The sequence below is a fragment of the Cyprinodon tularosa genome, unplaced genomic scaffold, assembly GCF_016077235.1.
Source record: "Cyprinodon tularosa strain WSP-4 unplaced genomic scaffold, ASM1607723v1 ctg121, whole genome shotgun sequence".
Classification (NCBI taxonomy): Eukaryota; Metazoa; Chordata; class Actinopteri; order Cyprinodontiformes; family Cyprinodontidae; genus Cyprinodon; species Cyprinodon tularosa.
The window spans coordinates 252,251-274,771 of NW_024038015.1; the positions used below are offsets into that span (position 1 = coordinate 252,251).

Consider the following 22,521-nt stretch of genomic DNA (forward strand, 5'->3'; position numbering starts at 1 on the left):
AAGACCTGGCCTGAAAAGATCTGATAAGTTAATAACATAGAAAAGAGTATACCAAAGACCAGATGGCTTTCTGAAACTGTATCTGTGTCTAGAGCATAAATAAAGGAAATGGGGGTGTCAGGAGATAGGATGGAAATGGGGTAGATAGACAAGGACAAGTCACGCTGAAGGGGAAATAAAGGGGAGAGAAAGTAGAGGGGTGGGGCAGCTGGGGAGGTGGGGCAACTGTGGGAGAGGCAGAAGGGTGTGTGTTCACTTGAACCACTCTTCCTCTTCTATGTGCATGCCACCAGCCTCTGTTGTCTCTCAGGCAGAGAGGAGAAAGTTGATTCTAATTCGGAGTCACTTCCAGCAGTGTTTAGACACACAGAGCAAGTTTAGATTTCTTCTTCTGTCTTTTTTATTTTTTACTTAGGTCTACTAATTTACCCTGCTTTATAGACAGACACCATCCAGCCATAGTTGCTGGTACTGTAGAGGAAAGACAGGACACAAATAGGACTGTTACACACCTTTATACCAAGCTGCTCACCCAGCAATCACCAGCCAGTTGGTAAAGATGTGGACTTTTTTCTTAGGGGTCATATTTGGAATACTGGCCTCTGGCAGGACGGATGAAATTCAAGGTGAGCACTTTATGCTTTTACCAAAATAATTGCTCTTTGCTTTTTTGAATTTTTTTCATTTTATGTGTGTTGGCATTGATGGTAATTCTCCTTCATATCCGCTCTTTTCACAAGACAGTATTCCTTTGTTTCTTGTGAGGCAAGCAAAAGACAGATAAGACTGCTCATTAAAAGAGAACCCTGAGTGAAAGACGCTACTGGCTGCAGCTTGTAGAATGGATCAGTTGATGCCGGCAAAAGCATGTGCTACTCCAGACAGGCTTACGTCTGGCATAGTCTGAGACGGAGGCATGATAGACACAAAGGAGACTGCCTTTATTCTTCCACACTCCGATTCAGACACGTGTTTGCATTTGAAGCTGTTCGTTTAAGGATTTTTTTTTTAATGAAATGTGGATATGTTAGAAACAGATGTGTTAATTGAGCATTACTTATTACTATTCAGCCTTTGTTTAATGTTGTATTTTGTGACACAAAGAATGTTTCTCTGTTAATTTGGGTTTCTGCTTTTTTATTGTCTCCTTCTTACACTTTGTGTCTCATATAATTTTAGTGGATTTGTTGCTAGGAGCGATAGTCTCTGGAGGTTTAGTTGGCTTTGAATCAAACAGGTCTAGGGTCTGTCTGCATTCTTCCCTGAGGAGTCTGTGGTCTTGTTGTTCACAAATATCTTATTTTGGCTCTTTGCCAAAGAGAATATAGTCTAAATCTGTATATTTGACCAGGGAAAACTAAGAGGAAACATATTAAAGGAAAAAAATTAGAGAATATACAGAAAGCTCAGGTGCAGAGTGTGAGACAGGGAGGGGGATCCTTTTACCCCTAAAGACAGACCATTTTTGCTTCCCAAGGATCCTTATATAGTAAGAAGTGTGGCTTTGTGATTGTTAGTTGTTAATAGTGATACTTCATCTATGTCCTGACTTAACATCTGAACTCGTCTTGTTAGGAGAATTATCCAATACTTTTTGCAAGCATAATGATGCTCCTTATTTACAAAAAAAGGTCACATTGCTATATGCCCCCCCCCCCCCCCCCCCCCCCCTTTATTCAAGAAATAGACTTTATCATAAATTACAGCAAAAATTTTGCAAGGACTGAATATATTAAAAAAGACAGTAAAACTTTAAAATTAAGTCATTTATAAAGTATTTATAATATGCATAAAGCTGAATGACTGATTAGAAATAAAAGAAATGGGGGGGCTATTAAAAACATTTAAACTTCTAAACTTGTTTTTGTCTTGTATGTGCACTTAACACACATCATGTAAAGCATATTGTACAGGAAAACCAAGTAATCCATTAAACAATAAAAAGCTTATCTAAATTGTTCAATATGTTTACTATACTAAAATGTTAACTGGTCAGCCTTAAAGTTATGTGTCTTGCACACATGATCATATTTGTTTCCTTACTGCTAATGTATCATGTTTCAATGTGAGGGGTGGTCAGGATCTCCTTAGACCAGGCACTCACAAAGAGTGCTTTTGTTGACATGGTCTTTGAATACTTAAAGGCACGTGTTTGCCTCTTCCACCAATGTACCCTCTACTAGACACCCTGTATTGGGGAACCTTGTTTCTATAGACTCAGGTGCTTAGCTTCTGTCTGCCAAGCTTTTTATCAGTGGCTCATTTTTTTTTTTTATCTAACCAGAATTCCTTGATGTTTTGATGTTTTTTTTGTTGTTGTTTTTTTTAATAATATTGCAAGAAATAAACATTAAGGTTCTATAACCTTTCTACATGGTTCCGCAAGGCTAGGTTCTTGGACACCTTCTCTGTGGAATGCACAGCATTTTTATCTTACAATTTGCCTTCTGTTAACTAATAATTATTACATCCTAATTTTGAAACCCTGCTCATATAGTTTTTAATGCTTTGTATCGTTCTACCATGTGATTAACCAAGCTTACTTTTTTGAATATCACAAAACGACTTTTAATGTCAGTACCTTTTATTCCTGACTTTCCGACAAGATATCATGAAAAGAACAAACACACAACATCAAAGCCAAATGCTGTGACCCTGGCCCAGTTATCTTTTCACGTAGCTTTTCTTGTGACTTATATGTGTGTGATTAACACCTCTTTGTGACAAATGTTCTACCCATTTATCCTCGAGTTTTAGCTGCGTACATAGATTTATAAATGCTTAGAGAAATATAGCCAGGATTGATCCACTAATCACATGTCAAAATTTAACATCTCTCATTTTTAAAGGATATTCACATCTGTTCCTGTACCACAGATTGCTATGGGAGACCCTTCTTGCTTATAGCCAGCATAATCTTTAATGACTCATTGAAGTATTTTGTACTGTGAGACTTTCTTAAATATTAGGTTTTCTTTTCAGATTAAAGTTATATTTGAACAGGATCAATTGGTTTCAATTTGCCTACCTGAACATCTCCACAACAAAAATTGCATGTAACCGGGCTCTCGTGAATAATGACCAGTTGTCCTTTTCCCACCTTTCATTTAGTAATACAACTTTGAACACTGCATCATCTTATGTAACTCATAATGAAGGCCAAATCTTGTTATGGTTATTGAAAGCATCTTCCAAATTTCAGCTCTGTGTAATCAACAAAATACTAGACCCTTGTCTCTTCAAAACTATTGACCTTTTGTGGCAACTGAGATCATGTTGAAGTAACCAAAACTTGCTTTACACCTGGCTATATAAGCTCTTTCTCAATTGCTGTGTTCCTCTTCAGGAATGGCCCTGCTGTCTAAAGGAAAAAGGCAGTCACACCAGACTGTTTACATTTCTTGCTTCACAACGTTGGAATGAGCTACCAGTAACTTTGGCATTTGCTGTGTAACTAAGGTCTCTTACTGTACTAACTTTAGCTCACCTAAAGAAAATGGTTTCCCAAACTAAAAGCTATTTTTAATGCCTTACCAGCTTTTTAACGTCTTAAGTTACTTTCAACATGCTCACATAATAAATTCCTTACATTTATACAGCACCAATTCACAATCCACATCATCTCAAGATACTAGACAGAAACAAAAAATTTTGCTTGAGAGAAATTGAGAAAAACCTTAAAGAAACTTAATAAGCAGGTTTTAACGTCCAGGTTATGCAAAAATAACGGAAATCTGACCACTTTTGGATATTGTATGAAAAGCCAACAAGAATGTGAAATAAAAGCATTGCTAAACATAAGGTCTTTGATAACAGTCATATTCTACTTTTGTAGCTTTACCTCAGGCTCTCGTGACTTTTTAAATGGATTGCAATTAATGTCATGTTGGTGTGTAAAAAAGTAAAAAAAAAACAAAACGGTTTTTTTCTAGCTAGAAAGTATCTAGAAAAATAAATTGTGTAAATTATTAAATGATAATCAGTAATCTAACTAAACCTAGGGGACTTCCTCTGGTTAGTTTAATGTATTTTTTAAGACTCAAGAAAGATTAAAGCAGATTGAATAATTGACTTGTTTTTTTTTTTATAATGATTAAACTAAATAATCAATTACTTATTACCTATAATCAAATTATGAGAAAATTTATTTTTGAAAGTAGCAAAGATTTACCTATAGAAATTATGTTTTAAAGCAAATTATTAAAACTATTTGGTTGAGAGTTACAAGAAGCACAGCGGGGCTATATTTATCAATATAATCATATCAAAAACGTTGTTTTGGCACCTCCATTGAAAGCACATTGAGAGAATACTTAATCGTTTGTAGAGTTCCTTTGATTTGCCAACCCAACGGTTGCTAGGAGAGCTTAGTAATAGGGCTGAAACAATTAATCAGATTAATCATGATTATTCGATTATTGAAATAATCATTATCTAATTTTGTAATTGACTAATTGGTAAATGGAGTATAGAGACTGTAAAACATGCCTTTAGCTGACAGAGCAACCCACTCAGAGCAGTAATTATATAGATATTGTACATTTATATATATATATATATATATATATATATATATATATATATATATATATATATATATATATATATATATATATATATATATAAACATTTTGTAATTAAGATTAAAAAAAAGTTTTCATCTCTTAATATGCTCTATCCACAATTCAAGTAGAAAGTTTTAGTTTCACCTTTAATTTCCTAAAAAGTCTTCGTTAAGGAACTTGCTATCCAATTATTAATTGATTAATCAAAAATAAAATTGACAGATAAATCGATTTGCAAAAAAATCATTAGTTGCAGCCCTACTTATTACAAATAAGGCATCCATGTTAGAAGAAGTGAACATTTTGGGGCAGTTAAATGTATGGCAGACTTTCCACCTTGATATTAAAAAAAAGTCTCCTATCAGAACTGAAGTGGGATGAGGTGTGAACTATAGATGTGAGATTGTCACACGCTCTGCATAGAACGCTAGTTTAGTTCTATGCAGAACTATTTTACTTCTTATTTCACCCTCCGGTATTTTGTGCAAAAAATATATGCTCAAGAGTGCAAAAAAATGTATTACCCCAGCTCCAGTTTCAGTTACCGACTGTTTACACTATGAGAGATATGTCTGCTGATGACATGGAGTTCACCCTGGGGAGATGATGCTGGTCGGCGTAGTTTTGTTAGAATCGGGGCAACAAGCTCTTGCTTCCTAACTCCTTTATGGTCTATGACAAAACTGATGTAACAGTATGAATGCAACAGACACAGAAGGTTTTTTACCTAATCATGACATTATGAAACCTGATGTTATTTTCCGAGCGATTAAGTGAAACCATTCCCAACACAGTGTTTTGATAAGAAGACAGAAAAGATACCGATTTGTATTTGTCAATGTTGAAAACAACATTCTGCTACCTTTTCTCCTTCTGCAAGACTCTACAAGGTCATGAAGGAATAATCAGCCCTGAATATCTGCAAGCTTCACATTTTTTTGTAAGACGTGTGTGCGGGGGGTATATTGTGTTTTATTGCTGGCATAGAAACGACAAACAGAGAGCGGTGAATGAAAACAAAACAAAATGAGAAAGCAGAGGTAAAAAAGACAGCAAAGGTGGAGTGAAGGCTTTGGTTGACAATTACTCTCATTGCATCTGGAGGTTTTGGCAACACAGAGCTTTACAGCTCTGTTTCTTTTGAGCTCTGCAGCTCGAAGTTGCAGTCTCCTTGGTTCCAACTCCATTAGGTGACAAAGGAGCTTTAGTGAGACTCAATGCCGTGGCATTACAGGCTTCTGGACTTTATAAAGAAACCCACAACTGTCTCTCTGCATATTAATGAACACCCCCTTAGATCGCTGTCAGAACTCTTTTTCAGCCCACTGATGGTTTGGTTTTCTTCCTTTGATCTTTCAGGCCAGATTGCAAAGCCAAAGTTGTTGTTAATTTTATCCCTCTACACCGTGAAGGAAGCGCGCTTCTCTTTTAGCATGTGCTGAGGCTGTGTCAGGTTTTCCTGTGAGAAAGTGAGAAGTAAAGAGGTAAATTGTCGTACAGCATGTGCACAGGAACCTGCTGCTGTTGCACAACGGCCTCTAACAGACAAAATTTGAACTTCCTGCTGCTGTTGGTGCCTTGTTTGCTCATAACAGGATGTTGGAAAAGGGGCTGGGCCCCTATTGTATCTCACAAATGTTAAACCTAATAAAGAAAAGAAAAAGTGAAGAAAATTATTTTATGAAGACATGAAATTGTGCTTATCTACAGAATGTGAGAAAAATAACCATTAAATTAATTATTTATTGCATATAATGTTATACTTCTGTTATACGTCATGGCCTCTTTTTAAGTTACATCTCTAAGATTAAAGCTGAATAAAGGTTTTAATGCTAAAGAGCTTAATTCTTGTAGGAATGAATTCACCAAGGTGTGGAGGAAATGTTTCTGTCCACAATGATGTAAAAGCACACAGTTGTTGCAGATTTATCTCCTGCATGTTCCTCGTGATTGCTTAACGGAAAGATAAAAATTGGATGCATTAAAAAGCAAACACTGCAAAGACAAAATAAAACAATCGAATAAAACAGGATTAAAGGAAACTAAACAGCACGTGTTATTATCTGGTTCGCTCGATTTGTGTTAAGCAATTGCCCAGTTGTCCCGAATAAAGAGGCTGGCAGGAGTATATCACAAATTGTTGAATTTGAATACAAGTTAAACAGAATGAGAGATTGTTGACTCTTTTGGTTTAAAAATCCCCAAAAATGTATTTAAATGTCGTATTGTACAAAAAAAATAAAAAAGTAAATAAATAAATAAATAATTTAGGCAGCATATGTGTTGCAGGTGTGGCTGCTAGGTCAAATGTGTGATTTTCTTTTCTGCACACTTGTGAGATGTCACAAAACAACATGTATCAGATTTTAAAATAAATGTGATCTTCCTGTTAAATTTTGCAACTTCACTAAGAAATATTTCACCCTGGTAACAATCTGCGGTCAAGAAATATTTTATTTTTTTTTACCTCTCAGTTCTCTGAAAGTATCTTAAATGTTTTAGCCATTCTTCGTTTGATTAGCAGCATTTACCTTTATTTGTTGGAGAAAAGTGTTCACTTAGAGTGCATGCTGATAAAATGTTAAGACAATTGTATTTCAGTTAATTTCTAAAGTAAACTGCAAAAGAATACTAAAGCCAGTCAAGGTTTGTTTCTATGCAGGTAATCTATCTGTACCTTGCACCACCAGTCTCCCCTGAAATCAACCTGAGAGTAAACATTCAGCCTCAGCACTGTGTGTTAATTCCTGAGCTCCTACTGTAACACCTGCTGTCTGTCCCCAAGTCCTAGTGTCAGAGTTCACCTGCCAGCCAGGTGTTTCACCAAGTCAACAGTTTCTCTGTGTACACCATCTGTTGGCATAATATCCGATGAGGCCAATTTAGCATTTTTGCTTTTATTTCCATACCCTGAACAATCTTAGACCAACTTAACCATCAGCAAATTGACTTAGAACTGTTGTTTTGATGCAGATGGTGGCAGGAAGAACTGATAAAGGATTGAGATTCTATGAAGAAGAGAGAAAAAAAACAAAAATAGATAAACTTGGTCCGAAAGTTGCAATTACAACATCCATCCATTATCTGACACGCGAGGGGTGCTGGTGCCTATCTCCAGCTGTATATGGGCAAGAGGCGGGGTACACCCTGGACAGGTCACCAGTCCATCTCAGGGCAACGAAGAGACAAACAGGACATACAACCATTCACGCACACACTCACACCTAAGGAGAATCTAGAGAAGCCAAAAAACCTAACTGTCATGTTTTTCTTTGGACTGTGGGTAGAAGCCGGAGTACCCAGAGAGAACCCACGGATGCTCAGGGAGAACATGCAAACTCCATGCAGAAAGGGCCGGGGCTGGAACCCAGAACCTTCTTGCTGCAAGGCAGCAGTGCTACCCACTGCGCCACTGAGCAGCCCCAATTACAACATATCAATGTATTTTACAGTTGGGTAAATAGAAAAAAAAAAATAAAAAAATAAGATTAGCTATTGCATTTTGATGTAGACATTCCTCGAAATGATAACCTTTAAATAAATAAACCCTATTTTGTCCACTAGTTTAGTTTATTTTATCCAGGAGAACTTTTAACAGGCATGGTTAAAATCATGTTTTGCACCACAGAAAATGTTTTGGCTTGCTTAGTTGTTGATCTTCCATCTAAACAAAGAGAGCAAATCACCTCAGTTTTGAAGACATTACAGTGGCTTCCTGACACCTAAAAACAAGCAAAGGAAAAACTTTAAAATACTTCTTACTTTATAAAACACTGAAGAGTATCAAATACATTAAAAACCTTATTCATATTCCAAAACGTTCAAATCATCTGGCTAAAATCTGCTCGTGGATGCATTAAATCATATTTTTCTCTCAGATCCTCTCTCTATTCTTAAAGAAATTGTATTCTTTGGAAGGATACTGGTTTTGGCTTTAAACACCAGAGCATTTTAAAAGCATACTGAGTCCATGCATTACATGAGTTTTGATTAAAAAGATGTGGATTTGTATGTGATAAATGACTCTTAATACATTTTTTGGGTAGTAAATATTTTTTTGTAAAGAACCTTTATATGTGTTACCCCAGACTTCAACACACAAATATGGCAATAACATTGTTTGATAATATTTCAATCTTTTGATTGGATAAACCAATATGTTGGTCAGAAACAGACCAAGTCATTAGTTTTGGATCAATCAATTTAATTTGTTAACCAAACAACCAATAAAAAATGATAACTGGTGTGTATAATAGTTTTGGAACGTTAGAACAATTGCAATGATGTGTACAAGTACAACATGCAAATCTTGGCATTAACCTTGGTTTTCACATTAATATAGTATTCATTTATTAGTGACAGTGGTGTCAGATGCAACCAGAAGGTTGTTGGTTCACGCCCCGGCTTTGACTTTCTATGTTATTACACTAATTAATCTGTATATTGGTCAGAGTGACCAATTTGTATTTCTTTGCCCTGTTAACACTATAGATTGGTTAAAAACATTACTAACATAGATTGGTTGTTTTACTCAAAAGATTGGTTGTTTTACTCAAAAGATTGGTTAGACGCAAAATTGGTAAAATTCAAATAATTCTTTGGTTGTAATGACCAATCTGTTTTTAGGGGGAGGCTGTATTCAAGATTATGATTCAAATCCTAATCAGATATGATTCCTATAGTTGTTGGAAGACAAGCTCTGTAGTATGAAGATCCCTGTCTTTTATTACTTGAAATATATTTGAAGCATCTTCATTGATATTTGATGACTATTTATTTATGACTTCCTGGGCAATTGTGCAATTAATCAACTATGGAGTTGATTCTGTTTAAAAGCTATATCTTTGAACCCTGGGAAAGGAAATAAAAAATTACTTTTACCCTTTTTGTTATTTTACTACCACAAACATCACTGTATTTCATTAGAAATGCATTTTATAGACCAAATAAAAGAGATCATGCTGCTGGTAGTGGCAGTATCATGCTCTTGATGACTTGATTTGAAGATATTCAGAGCTAAGTTCAGGACAATCCTGGGGGAATTGCTTTAGGAAGCTGCAGAAACGTGACGCTTGAAAGGTTCAGATAAAGAACCCATACATAAAACCAGAGTTATTGTAAAAAATTTTCAATCAGACCGCTTCCATGTTTTAGAATGAGCCAATCAATGTCCAAAGCTAAACTGAGAATCTGTGAGAAGATATAAAAATCAAGACTGGCCCGATTTTTGTCCAAACTGTCTAATTAAAGTTGAGCCATTTGGCAAAGAATGGCCAAAAATATGACTGCTTTTCAAAATGCGTGTCTTGACTCAGTAACCAATGGGGTAAATTGAAAATGCATGTTGTAGATTTTATTTTTAAAATATTTTAAAAGGATTATTTTATTGTACAAACTGTACAAACTTAGAAACAAAATTTAAATGACATCTAGGCAAATTACTGAATTACAGAATTATTTTACTCCCACCCCCACTCTCCATTCGTGCCCCTTATTGGTCAATTGTCCAGCATGAAATAACATAAAGCTTCAGTGGGGGAATTGAGTATACCAACTGAAGATGTGATGCAACATTTTAGATCTGCTCTTAATACAAACATTTCTCCTCATTCTGTGTATTTGCTTCTTTCTAGTTAATTCCCGCGGCTGCAGTTTTGTTGGTGTATTTCTGGCTGAGGGAGCGGGTCGTCACAGTTTGACCTTTGACATGGCCAAAGCGGTCTGCGAGCAGCTTGAGACCATCATGGCAACTCGAGAGCAAGTCGAGCATGCATACAATAAAAGCATGCAAACCTGCAGGTAAAATGGGAGGCTATTCTTTTATACTTCCTTGAATAGAATACTATGAAAAAAATATTTCCATATTGAGAGATCTATTTTACTGTATAAAATGTAGTATATTTCATTTAAAGTTAGACACAATTTCAACAAAAAATTGTTAGATACTAAGTATGCTTTATATGATGGTAAATCATGGTGGATCAAAATTAGAGTCATTAAACGTTTACTTTTAAATTTTTTTAAATTTTTTTTATTTTAGGTATGGTTGGATCAGCGATGGGAGCATTGTCATTCTCAGACAAACCGAGCATGAAAACTGCGCAAAGAACATGACTGGGCTCATTTTTCAAGCACCTTCAACTAATGAAACTTTTGATGTCTACTGCTATGATGAAAACGGTAAATTAATAATCAAGAAAGATGAAAATAAAAAAACTTTCTTTGCTTTTTTCATTTAAAAATGGTTGTCTTATGTTTCTTTACTGCCAGCTGGTCCTAAAAAGAACTGCAGTCAAGCTTTCAAAAAATCAGATCAACCAGGTCAGTACAATACGTCCTTACATATCAATGACTTTAATGAGGAAAAATAATTCAAAATCCAAAATTTCAGCAATGTTTTTTTCTTTTTTACTTTAATGGTTTAGATCAGTTTTGGAATAGAGACATAGAAGAGGAGAGTTGCTCCTGTCAAATCCGTACCAAATTAGCTAAACTGTGTTTGCAAGAGGGATTCACTCAAATGGTTAAACAAATAAATTGATAAACTACATATTACTGAAGAACTGAATGTGTCATTTTGTTGAACATCGAGTGGGATAGTGCTGCCCTCTTGGAAGAGGCTTACCAGCATTTACTGCAGGGCCAGCAGGTTCTGCAACAGCTTTTTCCTCGCTGCGATCAGACTGTTGAACCTTTGAAATTCTAACCAAGACTCTACATCACACTTGAAAACATCATACGAGCGTATTTGCACTACAGACATTGCTGATATTTTTCATAATCCCTTTAAATTGAACACAACTCATTGCTCTACTGCATTGTGCACCATTTTTATTTTTTTTTCACTGCACTGAACCTTTCCTTATCAATACCTTCTGCACCATGACTTAAAACTGGATTCATTTTTCCTATACGGTCTACATTCTTGATCAGTACTGCACTTTATAAATGGCAAATGTTCATTTCACCGTTGTAAGCTGCTACTTCACTGTTGAAAGCTGTAGGTATCGAATTTTCGTTTTGTTTTTGTATACAAAATGAAAATAAAGTTTGTCTAAGTCTAAGACAGTGGCCCCCAAAAATGAAACTCTTATCTCTGACAGTTTGTATGCATATGTTGAATTGCATCTAAAATGCAAAGCAACTAAAACAGAATTACACTCATTCTATATTTCAGACAGAATTTCCATGTGAGCAGAACTGCAACATGTTTTTTTTCTGATTATAAACCATCAAATAATAGCCTCTAATTTCCATTAAATGGTTGGAAATACTGTATGTAATTGGTAAAGCTTGGATATTACCCATTTTTAAAATAATAGATGAAATGTAGTATGTTATCATTTAAACCAAAAGTGATTATCTTCCAAACAGCTACGACGGAACTACAGCCTCTGACCTCAGGAACAACAGATCCAGAAACAACTCCAACTTCCTACTTTGACAGTCAGACAGAAGCAACATCGGAGATGACAAATACTATTCCCCCTGTTTCTTCTCAAGCGGATCTGGGCGAAGGCCGAATCACTCTATTTTCCACTTTCACAACAGTGGAGCCAAACCAAACTGATGGGTCTGGGATGGATACAATTTATCCAGAGGAGAATAACACGCCTCCAATGATCCATGCTGGAACAACAATGTTGGGTGAAAGGACAGTCACTGAGGAAGCAAAGCCTACTGGTAAAAACCAAAAAGCAGCGTTTGATAGGAACTGTAATGGTATCTAATAGTGCATCTCAATAAATTAGAATAAACATTAAATTAAGTTTGTTTCTCAGATTAGAACTACAGGAGACCGAGCACCCTACATGGGGTCAGTAACTTACAGCATTGTTTGGGGATGGTTCAATATGTTACAAATGCAGTTAATTTCAAATAGAAGTTATATATTTGCCTTGGTGAGGAGGCCAGGGCCTTATATGCTGATGTAAGAGATTTAAATTGGCTTTTCAGTACCATAGGAAGAATTAACAGGCTTTTCGCCAATTAACTTTCATTTTGTCAGTTTGGAGTAAATACATTAGTTATGCTAATTTACCTTTGGGAAAGCTGGGCTTTCAAAACATTTGGAAAATGTAACTGTAATAAGTAATAAGTGAACCATATTGATCTCACAATGGAGAAATTTACCTCTACATTTAACCCATCCCCTTGAGAAGCAGTGGGCTGCCACTGTGCGGGATCGAACGGGGTACTTGCAACCTTCTCAGAGCACAAGCACACTACTCTAAGGTCAACACTCCCCCAGTTATTGTATACCAAACTATATACCTGCCATAAAATTTGCATTATCTATGCCGGCATATGACAACTAAATACTTGCATCCAACAATATGATTGCATGATTAAGATTTTTGTTCAAATATGTGTATATTTCTATATTGTATTTTAACAATGCATCCTACTCATAAAGATGCAGATATTAAAAAGTCATACACAGAGAAACATGCAGTCATGCACAGCCATAAAGATCCTCTTCTAACTTGAAGAAATGTGTTACACTTAGGTAAACAAAACTATGAACAAGTTAAAAATACTGTTATATGGTCTGTTTTATATATGCAGCAGGTGCTGTAACTGTCCCCCATCCTGTCAGTAAATATCTGACCTCATTTTCTAGTTAAACTAGGTTTTCTTGATAAATTCTAACTATTATAACTACTGTAAGAGTACACTTAGCATTTGTTTTTAACTGCAATGGTTTGAACTAAATCACAAAAAAATGACAGCAGTATATATTAAATAATCTATAAAAATTAAATATATCGATAGAAAAGTTCAAGCAAGAAAAATGTAAAATATTTGCATACCTTAAAAACTTTTTTCCATAATAATAAGTAGTGTAACCCTTTCCAATTAACTTTAATTTTGTCAGTTTGGAGTAAATACATTAGTTATACTAATTTACCTTTGGGAAAGCTGGGCTTTCAAAACACTTTGGTAATCACGAATTTGGAAAATGCAACCGTAATAAATAATAAGTGAACCATATTGATCTCATAATGGAGAAATTTACCTCTACATTTAACCCATCCCCTTGAGAAAAATGTAAAATATTTGCATACCTTAAAAACCTTTTTCCATAATAATAAGTAGTGTAACCCTTTCCAATTAACTTTAATTTTGTCAGTTTGGAGTAAATACATTAGTTATACTAATTTACCTTTGGGAAAGCTGGGCTTTCAAAACACTTTGGTAATCACGAATTTGAAAAATGCAACCGTAATAAGTAATAAGTGAACCATATTGATCTCACAATGGAGAAATTTACCTCTACATTTAACCCATCCCCTTGAGAAAAATGTAAAATATTTGCATACCTTAAAAACTTTTTTCCTTAATAATTAGTAGTGCAACCCTTCTTTTAAAAGTAGCCAAAAAACATCAGTCCAGATATATTAATTGTGCATGATATGTTTCATTAAGTGGATTCATTTACTGAAATGAAGTACCTTTCTAATAATCTAATTTAGTGAGATGCACATGTTGGATAGAATTTAGAGATCCCCAAGATATATATACCGGGTATATATATATATATATATATATATATATATATATATATATATATATATATATATATATATATATATATATATAAAATGTGATGCAACAAGTTTTGGGAGGGCCAAAGTGAGTAACTGAAGCAACTTTTCAAACAAACGATGCCCCCTTGTGTTTGGGAATATATATTTAGAGGGGAAGTAAATTCGAATTTGATCAAAGCAGACAAATCCTGCAACTATTAAATAGAAGAACCATTCTTCTATGATGCAGATGACTGAATATGGTTGTAGAAAGCTGGCAGTGGTTTTTTTCTTTCAGTTTTTGTATAACATGTGTTATTTTTATTTATGTGTAGGGTACATACCTAATGACAGTCTTGCTGAGAGTGAAAGACAAAAGAGCAGCTCATCAGGTGAATGACCTCATATACACCTTAAAAGTCCCATGATGAAAGAAATCAACCAATAAATTGACAGCGCTCTTTTTTCTTTTAATGAACAAGATTTAACTCTATCTTTCTTTTTATTTCTAATTTCTTCTTCTAGATTGGCTGGTTGTTATTGTTGTTATCCTAGCAGTTGCTGCAGTTCTTCTTGTGTGTGCAGCCGTGGCCAGAAGAAAAGGGTAAGAGTTTGATTGACCTGATGCTTAGAGAGCTGCGGCTTACAGCTTCAGACAGCAGTTTAAATAATCTGATAGGCTTTGGTTGAACTAAAAAAACAACCTCCATCTTAAGTTTTCTCAAGAGAAAATTTTATTTTACATGTTTTCTGTAAATGTATTAACACCGGATTTAGATAGTAATAGTATGAATATAAAATATAACCCTTCTTACATTTGGTGATGTGTCTCTAAATAAGTTCCACCCTTGCCAACATGCTTTATTGTCGAAATGAGCAAGCTTTTGGCTGATATTTAACTGGATATTTGATCCCTCTGCTTATCTTATCAGAAAGGTTGATTTATTTAATCTTTAGCTGATTTTCTTTCCAGAACCTTAAAAACTGGCCAATATCAAGCTAACCTGCATCATCTATTTACATTCCAGCACCCGTTGGGATGCTGGTAAACCTTGGTGATAACAGGTGTTTCTTTTGTCCTCTTGTGTCCTGTAGCTGGTGTGGCAGAAGACAAACACTGAATATAACCACCAAAGAAAGCGGTGATGGTAATGGGGTCGCAGTTGTGCCATCCAGCTCCAACAATCCTGAGAGAGAACAGGAGATGGTGACCCTTATGAACAAGGAGAATATCCAGGAGAACGGCACAACAGAGGAGTTCACTGTCATCACTTTAGAGGAGTCTCCAGATAAAGACCAGCAGGCCTGAGGGTTGATCAGGAAAGAGCTGATGATCGGGGAAGACTATTGAGAAGGTGGAAAAGCTGGAGTTGGTGCTCAAAAGTTGTTTGTTGTTTGCTGTCAGTGGATGGGCACTGATTAAGAGCATTAAATGTGTCCTTTTGAGCTATTGTTCAACTAAAGTAGGCAACAAAGTCTGTATGAAAGCTTTTCAATGGAGCAAAGCATTTCAAATCCAACTGTGCATAAATTAGAGATTTGAACAAGGTTGGCAAATATGTTTAATTACTTTTAATGCTCCATTTATTTTTGTTATGGGGCTGGGCAGTGGTTTGGAATGGATGAGATGTTGTGTTTAAAAAGTCCAAAATTCAAGCAGTTTACTTTAACTGGGAAATAATAAATAGATAATCATATGATTTTTGTTGCATTTTATTTAAGAGGGGAAAAAGCTTCCCTATTTTGTTTATATACTTCTATCATTTTTGTTTGTTTCTAAGCTTTAATGATTTTATTTTTGTTTCTGTGCATACTGAGAACATCCCCTGTTGACTGCTTTTGCTTTTTCTTTTCAGAAAACAAGGGATGTAACAATAACAATCTGTTCCAATTTAATGAAGTTTTATGTACATAAAGTAAAACCTTTCAAATGTTACAATAACATTGAGTGCTTTTTTGCTACGTTGTAGGAAAGGGCTTTGTCATATTTAGCAAGAAGAACTGCTTCCATTTTTAGCACTATTTAACCAGAATCTGCACCTTAGAGGTAAATATTTTAGTTTTTCAAAGGTCGAAATAGATAGCATTCTGAATTAGCATGATTAATGGTGTTTTATATACAACTAAAGATGCTTAATCTAGAAATAATGTGATGCTTCAATTATGGGGATTAAAATGTGTTATGTGGATTGTGCACAATAGATCAAGACTTTGAGGCAAAACAACGAAATGGGTGTCATTTTAAGCATGTTTATCAATTTTGAAATCAAACTCAAGCTTTTTTTTTTCTTCATGAGTGATTGATGCTTATCTGTAAATATCGGACTGCAGGCCACATCAGCCAACACCAAGAAACAAATCCACAGCGGACATATACAGGAGCAATGCAAATGGCTTCTTTATGAGATAAAGACTATCACAAATGTTTGTATGCTCTGCAATACCACTTAATGTGATAAAGGAAGCTGCTGTGTTTCATTAATGTTTCTATATAAAGCTTTCGGTCTTATGAGAAACTTTTTCTATTGAACCTTCCATAATGTGGATATATACCCAACATTGTGTCCTGATCTACCTTTTTTTCCATAGCCAATATGTTTAGTTTTCAGTATCAGGCCAAATTATATATGGTCATTGTAAAATACATTTTTCTGGCTTGTTTCTTAATTTACACTTGTTCTGATTTGAAGAAGAGGAGTTGCACTAGAAAAGAGGGATTTGACAAAAAGATGTTGCTGGAAAGATTTGTAAAGTCAAAATAAATGTGTACAGACATTGATGCACTGGAACATGGTGTTTGCTGACTGATCACTCTTTGAGTACGGGGGGTGAGAAAAAGAACTAATGACATGACAGGAAACACTTGTTGTATTGCTCCCACATAAAACAAAACTAAGGTTTCCATGGTACCAGGGTCGGGATCCAAGAAAACGTCAGCACGAGAGAAAAAGTAAGACCAAAGCCGCCATTTTCTGAAAGATAAAGATGGTTTCTTTACAGCGGGAACGTGCATGCATAGATATCAGAGGGGTGTACAAGCTTTCTGCATGCATTGAGGGGGCACAAAGCAATTTACCATAACATGTGGTTACTATTGTACAGTTGTTTAATTATGTTTATATTTATTTTGACTTTTATGCGAGATTTCTCCCAGTGCACCAAATACATTTATACAAAAGGTTTACCTGCAGTTCAAAACATGTTCCTGGCTTGAATGCATATGGCTATCACAAGTAACATTATGTTTGTTTTTTGACGGACAGAAAACCTGCTTAGAAAGAGATATTAACTTCCTTAGGTACTACAGTATATTCAATTCAGTTTCAATTCAGTTTATTTATATAGCACCAATTCACAACATGTCATCTCAAGGCACTTTACAGTTCATCAGATCATACAGTCAAATTGATTCAAGGTTTCCTATCTAAGGAAAACCAGTTGATTGTATTGACTCATTGACTCAAAGGTATAAACAAAGGTGTTGATGGCAGCAGCACAGCTGATATTTTTCTCCAGGGTGGTGTCACAGCCAAACAGGAACAGACAGGGCGAAGCTACTATGAGAAAAAACAGAGACAGCATAACGTTAGAGATTGAACTAATAGATTCTGCAGAGTGGGAGAATAGAGGTAGAATGAAGCAGAATGATGAAATAGGGGTCCCTACAGGTGCTGGTCATAAAATTAGAATATCATGAAAAAGTAGATTGATTTCAGTAATTCCATTTAAAAAGTGAAACTTGTATATTATATTCATACATTACATACAAACTCATATATTTCAGATGTTTATTTTGTTTAATTTTGATGATTACAAATGACAACACATGAAAATCTCAAATTCATCATATCAGAAAATTAGAATATTACTGAAGACCAATAAAAACAAAGGATTTATAGAAATGTTGGCCAACTGAAAAGTATGAACATGAAAAGTATGAGCATGTACAGCACTCAGTATTTAGTTGGACCTCCTTTGGCCTGTATTACTGCAGCAATGCGGCGTGGCATGGAGTCGATCAGTCTGTGGCACTGCTCAGGTGTTATGATAGCCCAGGTTGCTCTAATAGTGGCTTTTAGCTCTTCTGAATTGTTGGGTCTGGTGTATTGCATCTTCTTCTTCACAATACTCCATAGATTTTCTATGGGGTTAAGGTCAGGAGAGTTTGCTGGCCAATTAAGAACAGGGATACCATGGTCCTTCAACCAGGTACTGGTAGCTTTGGCACTGTGTGCAGGTGCCAAGTCCTGTTGGAAAATGAAATCTGCATCTCCAAAAAGTTGGTCAGCTGCAGGAAGCATGAAGTGCTCTAAAACTTCCTGGTATGTGGCTGCGTTGACCCTGGACCTCAGAAAACACAATGGACCAACACCAGCAGATGACATGGCACCCCAAACCATCACTGACTGTGGAAACTTTACACTGGACTTCAAGCAACGTGGATGAAGTGCCTCTCTTCTTTTCCTCCAGACTCTGGGACCTTGATTTCCAAAGGAAATGCAAAAATTTACTTTCATCAGAGAACATGACTTTGGACCACTCATCAGCAGTCCAGTCCTGTTTCTCTTTAGCCCAGGCAAGACGCTTCTGACGCTGTCTGTGGTTCAAGAGTGGCTTGACACAAGGAATGCGACAGCAGAAACCCATGTCTTTCATACGTCTGTGTGTGGTGGTTCTTGAAGCACTCACTCCAGCTGCAGTCCACTCTTTGTGAATCTCCCCCACATTTTTGAATGGGTTTTGTTTCACAATCCTCTCCAGGGTGCGGTTATCTCTCTTGCTTGTACACTTTTTTTCGACCACATCTTTTCCTTCCCTTCGCCTCTCTATTAATGTGCTTGGACACTGAGCTCTGTGAACAGCCAGCCTCTTTAGCGATGACCTTTTGTGTCTTGCCCTCCTTGTGCAAGGTGTCGATGGTCGTCTTTTGGACAACTGTCAAGTCAGCAGTCTTCCCCATGATTGTGTAGCCTATAGAACTAGACTGAAAGACCATTTAAAGGCTTTTGCAGGTGGTTTGAGTTAATTAGCTGATTAGAGTGTGGCACCAGGGGCCATCAATTTTGAACCTTTTCACAATATTCTAATTTTCTGATATGATGAATTTGAGATTTTCATTTGTTGTCATTTGTAATCATCAAAATTAAACAAAATAAACATCTGAAATATATGAGTTTGTATGTAATGTATGAATATAATATACAAGTTTCACTTTTTAAATGGAATTACTGAAATCAATCTACTTTTTCATGATATTCTAATTTTATGACCAGCACCTGTATGTCCTCCAGAAGTCTAAGCCTATAGCAGCATAACTATAGCTAAGGATAACCTGAGCCACTCTAACTAACCCTTAAAAGTAAATAGGATTTATGCGTAATGGAATAAAACTGGTAGATGATTCCACAGGAGACAAGCCTTATAACTAAAAGATCTGCCTCCCATTCTACTTTTAGAAATTCTAGGAACCGCTAGTAAACCTACAAATTGAGAGCAAAGTGCTCTACTAGGAACATACGTAAGGAAAAATCATATTTCTGATATAAGATGGAGCTTGGCCATTTAAGGCTTTATATGTGAGAAGGAGGATTGTCATGCCCCAGACACTGTCTGGATGGAGTAATGAGTAGGTAACAGTAGAGAAGCTGCAGAGAGGTGTGTTAAACTACGACTCTGCTTTCTGGCCTATACGGACTACATTCTCCAGTAGCTATAGGGAATAGTTTAAAATGAATGAACAGTATGTAGAAGCTTTGGATGCCAACAAAGTTTAATCTAAAATGTTTACATTTATGATTTTTGCAGGACTGCATTGACCATATGACTACAATGACCCATGTTATAGGATTATTTTTTTGCACCTATACAGTACATTAGCTGGGTAGAACCCAAAGATAAAATCAGCTAAATTAAACATTGATCTATGTTGCTCCTTTAACTTCTTCTTCTTCTTCTTTTTTTTTTTTTTTTTTTAGAAACTATTGTATAGTGCTCAATACCTGAGCAGCAGCAACATCCTTCTTTCTTCTGCTTCTACTGTCATTGAAGCCACTTAACATGCCTATGAACGTGAATGCCAGGATCAGTTGTTAGACATTTTAGACAGCCAAACAACCAGAATTAAGATGATCTTTCTGTGGCTCTTTTATATTTTAAGTTCCACATTTATACTACCTTAAAAAAGTCATTTGATTATATACTGGTGCACCTAAAGGTTCAGGGTGCTACACTAACTGTCTCTTACTATTTCTAAGCATTCACCTTACTGTGCTGTGCTCTTAAAAAGGTTGTCCTCATACCTGTTAAGAAAAGTCTCATCTATGAATGTAATGTAAATTGCCCAGTCAGAAAAATTGGGTATAAAAAGCATCACTGGAAAGATTAGTTGTTGTTTTCAACTTTACATAATTCATTTTCATTGTAAAAAGGAGTGTTTCATTTATTTGTTTTATTCAGCCTTTATTTATCAACCAGACAGAATTATTAATTTACAGCATCAAGTTATGTTACTTTAAATCCAGATGTTTTTTTTTTTTTTTTGTTGTTGTTGTTGTTTTTTTTTCTGGTACCAATTCTAGAAACAATTTCTAATCTTATAGTTATAAAATAAGCTAAATAGGTATTTATTATTATAAAATACAAACTATTTTTTATCATCTAATTTATTATTTTATTTTTTATCTACTTTCTAGATGAATGATAGCATTTTATTTTATGCTTTAATGTATTTCTTTTTTTCCACATTCTTTTCCTAAGTTTTTTTTTACTTTACTGTTTACAGTTATCCCATTCATGAAAGGGTGCTATCAAACCCAGTCGAGTCTCTAGTGAGATGCAGAACTAATATATGCCTACAAGAGCATCAAGGAGATTTAAATATTAAAGTGTTTATCCTTAAGCATGTGGTTGTGCACTATGTGCTCAGCAATCTAAATCATGAAACAGATACATTTACTGCCTAGAGCACTACACTAAGATTCCAGTGACTCCTTGAGAGAGAGTTTAGAGTTAGACCATAAAATGACTCCAATGAAATGAAAACTACATTGTTTTTTTAAATACAATAAACCAAATGGTTGAGAAAAATAATCTATATGACTTACAATCTGACTAAATTCAACCAACAAATGATATTGAATCATCAAAAGTATTAAGTAAGTCACACAGAACATGGTTATGAACATTTATTAGTTTTTCTTGTATATGTACACCAAGGGTACAACACTTGCTTATATGTAGAAAGAGAAATTTTGTTTTTATGTTGACCAAAAACTGAGAAAAGAATACTTTGTTCTTAATTTTTACCCAAACATATTTCCCCCACACATACTCTCTTGTCACTGCAGAGATATTACAACATGTTTACAATAAGGGTAGACCACAAGCAATTTTAATGCCGAGATGAAACACATCATTATTTCTGTTTCTTGAAAAAGACAGAATTTACACGATGACAAGGTCAAAGGTTTTCATTCATTTCATTCTGCTATTTACTTTTTGTCTTGCATACTTTTTCAGTGTCAAATGCAAAAGCCATTGAGAATTATGGTAATTAACCAAGTGGGATTCCTAGAAACCTTATTGACACTCATTTTTCATCAGAGATGGAAAGTGTGATGTGATATACAGACTCTGAGGGATGCAGATGTCCATGTCTCACAGCTTGAGATGAATCCACTGAACAAAGATGCCTGAGACTAAAAAGCCAGCATTTTGAAAATGTTTCAGATCATTCACCTGAGGATTATGGCTCCTTAGGCATAGAAATAGCTGATTAACTTCGCTATGGTTCATCTCTCTCTTTCTCTCTGTTCTACACAGAGGGCAAACTTGACCTTTTTTCTTTTGTCTTTACAAAAGTTCTACCTCAAATACAGTAAGTGAGATTCCTTTAAAAGAATCATTGCTCAACCTTTATCTTTCTTTATCTTTCTTCTTTCTCACCTTTCTCCTTCCATGCAAAAAACATTTGTTTCAGGATCACTGCAAATTTTAATAAACCTCTGCATTGCCACTGAACAGAACAATTATATCCATGTATGTACAATGAAAATGAATTCACACTGCTTATATCTTTATAGAACAAAAACGATCACATTAGATACAAAAACAAAAAAGATATTTATATACTGTGTGGGGGACGGGTATGTTAAACAGCTAGTTGAAAGCAATTAGAAAATAAAAACAATCAATTTATTACATAATTTCCTCTATACATTTGGTCTAATCTAATAAAACATAAATGTTTTTTTTCCTCCTCTAGGTGATTACATTTTAAAGAGTCACAGGAATAAAACTTTATTTCTAAAACTTATTTCAAAAGAAATAAAACAAATCAATAAAAGGAAAAAAAATCTGTTAACTACAATATATACACAAAGTGCATTGAGGCACTTCAAAATATGCTTTTCAGATAGTGGTGCAAA

At 35.2% G+C, this 22,521-nt stretch overlaps 1 protein-coding gene across 1 annotated transcript; it reads left to right on the forward strand.

Moving 5' to 3' along the window:
- The first annotated feature begins 252 nt into the window (after nt 1-252).
- cd44b (CD44 molecule (Indian blood group) b) lies at nt 253-16,884 on the forward strand. The gene is made up of 8 exons (XM_038275322.1): nt 253-626; nt 10,199-10,364; nt 10,606-10,745; nt 10,836-10,886; nt 11,940-12,248; nt 14,431-14,487; nt 14,621-14,699; nt 15,191-16,884. Exons 1-8 carry the CDS (start codon nt 560-562, stop codon nt 15,402-15,404), a joined length of 1,083 nt encoding a protein of 360 aa, XP_038131250.1. The 5' UTR covers nt 253-559; the 3' UTR covers nt 15,405-16,884.
- The last annotated feature ends 5,637 nt before the right edge of the window (nt 16,885-22,521 follow it).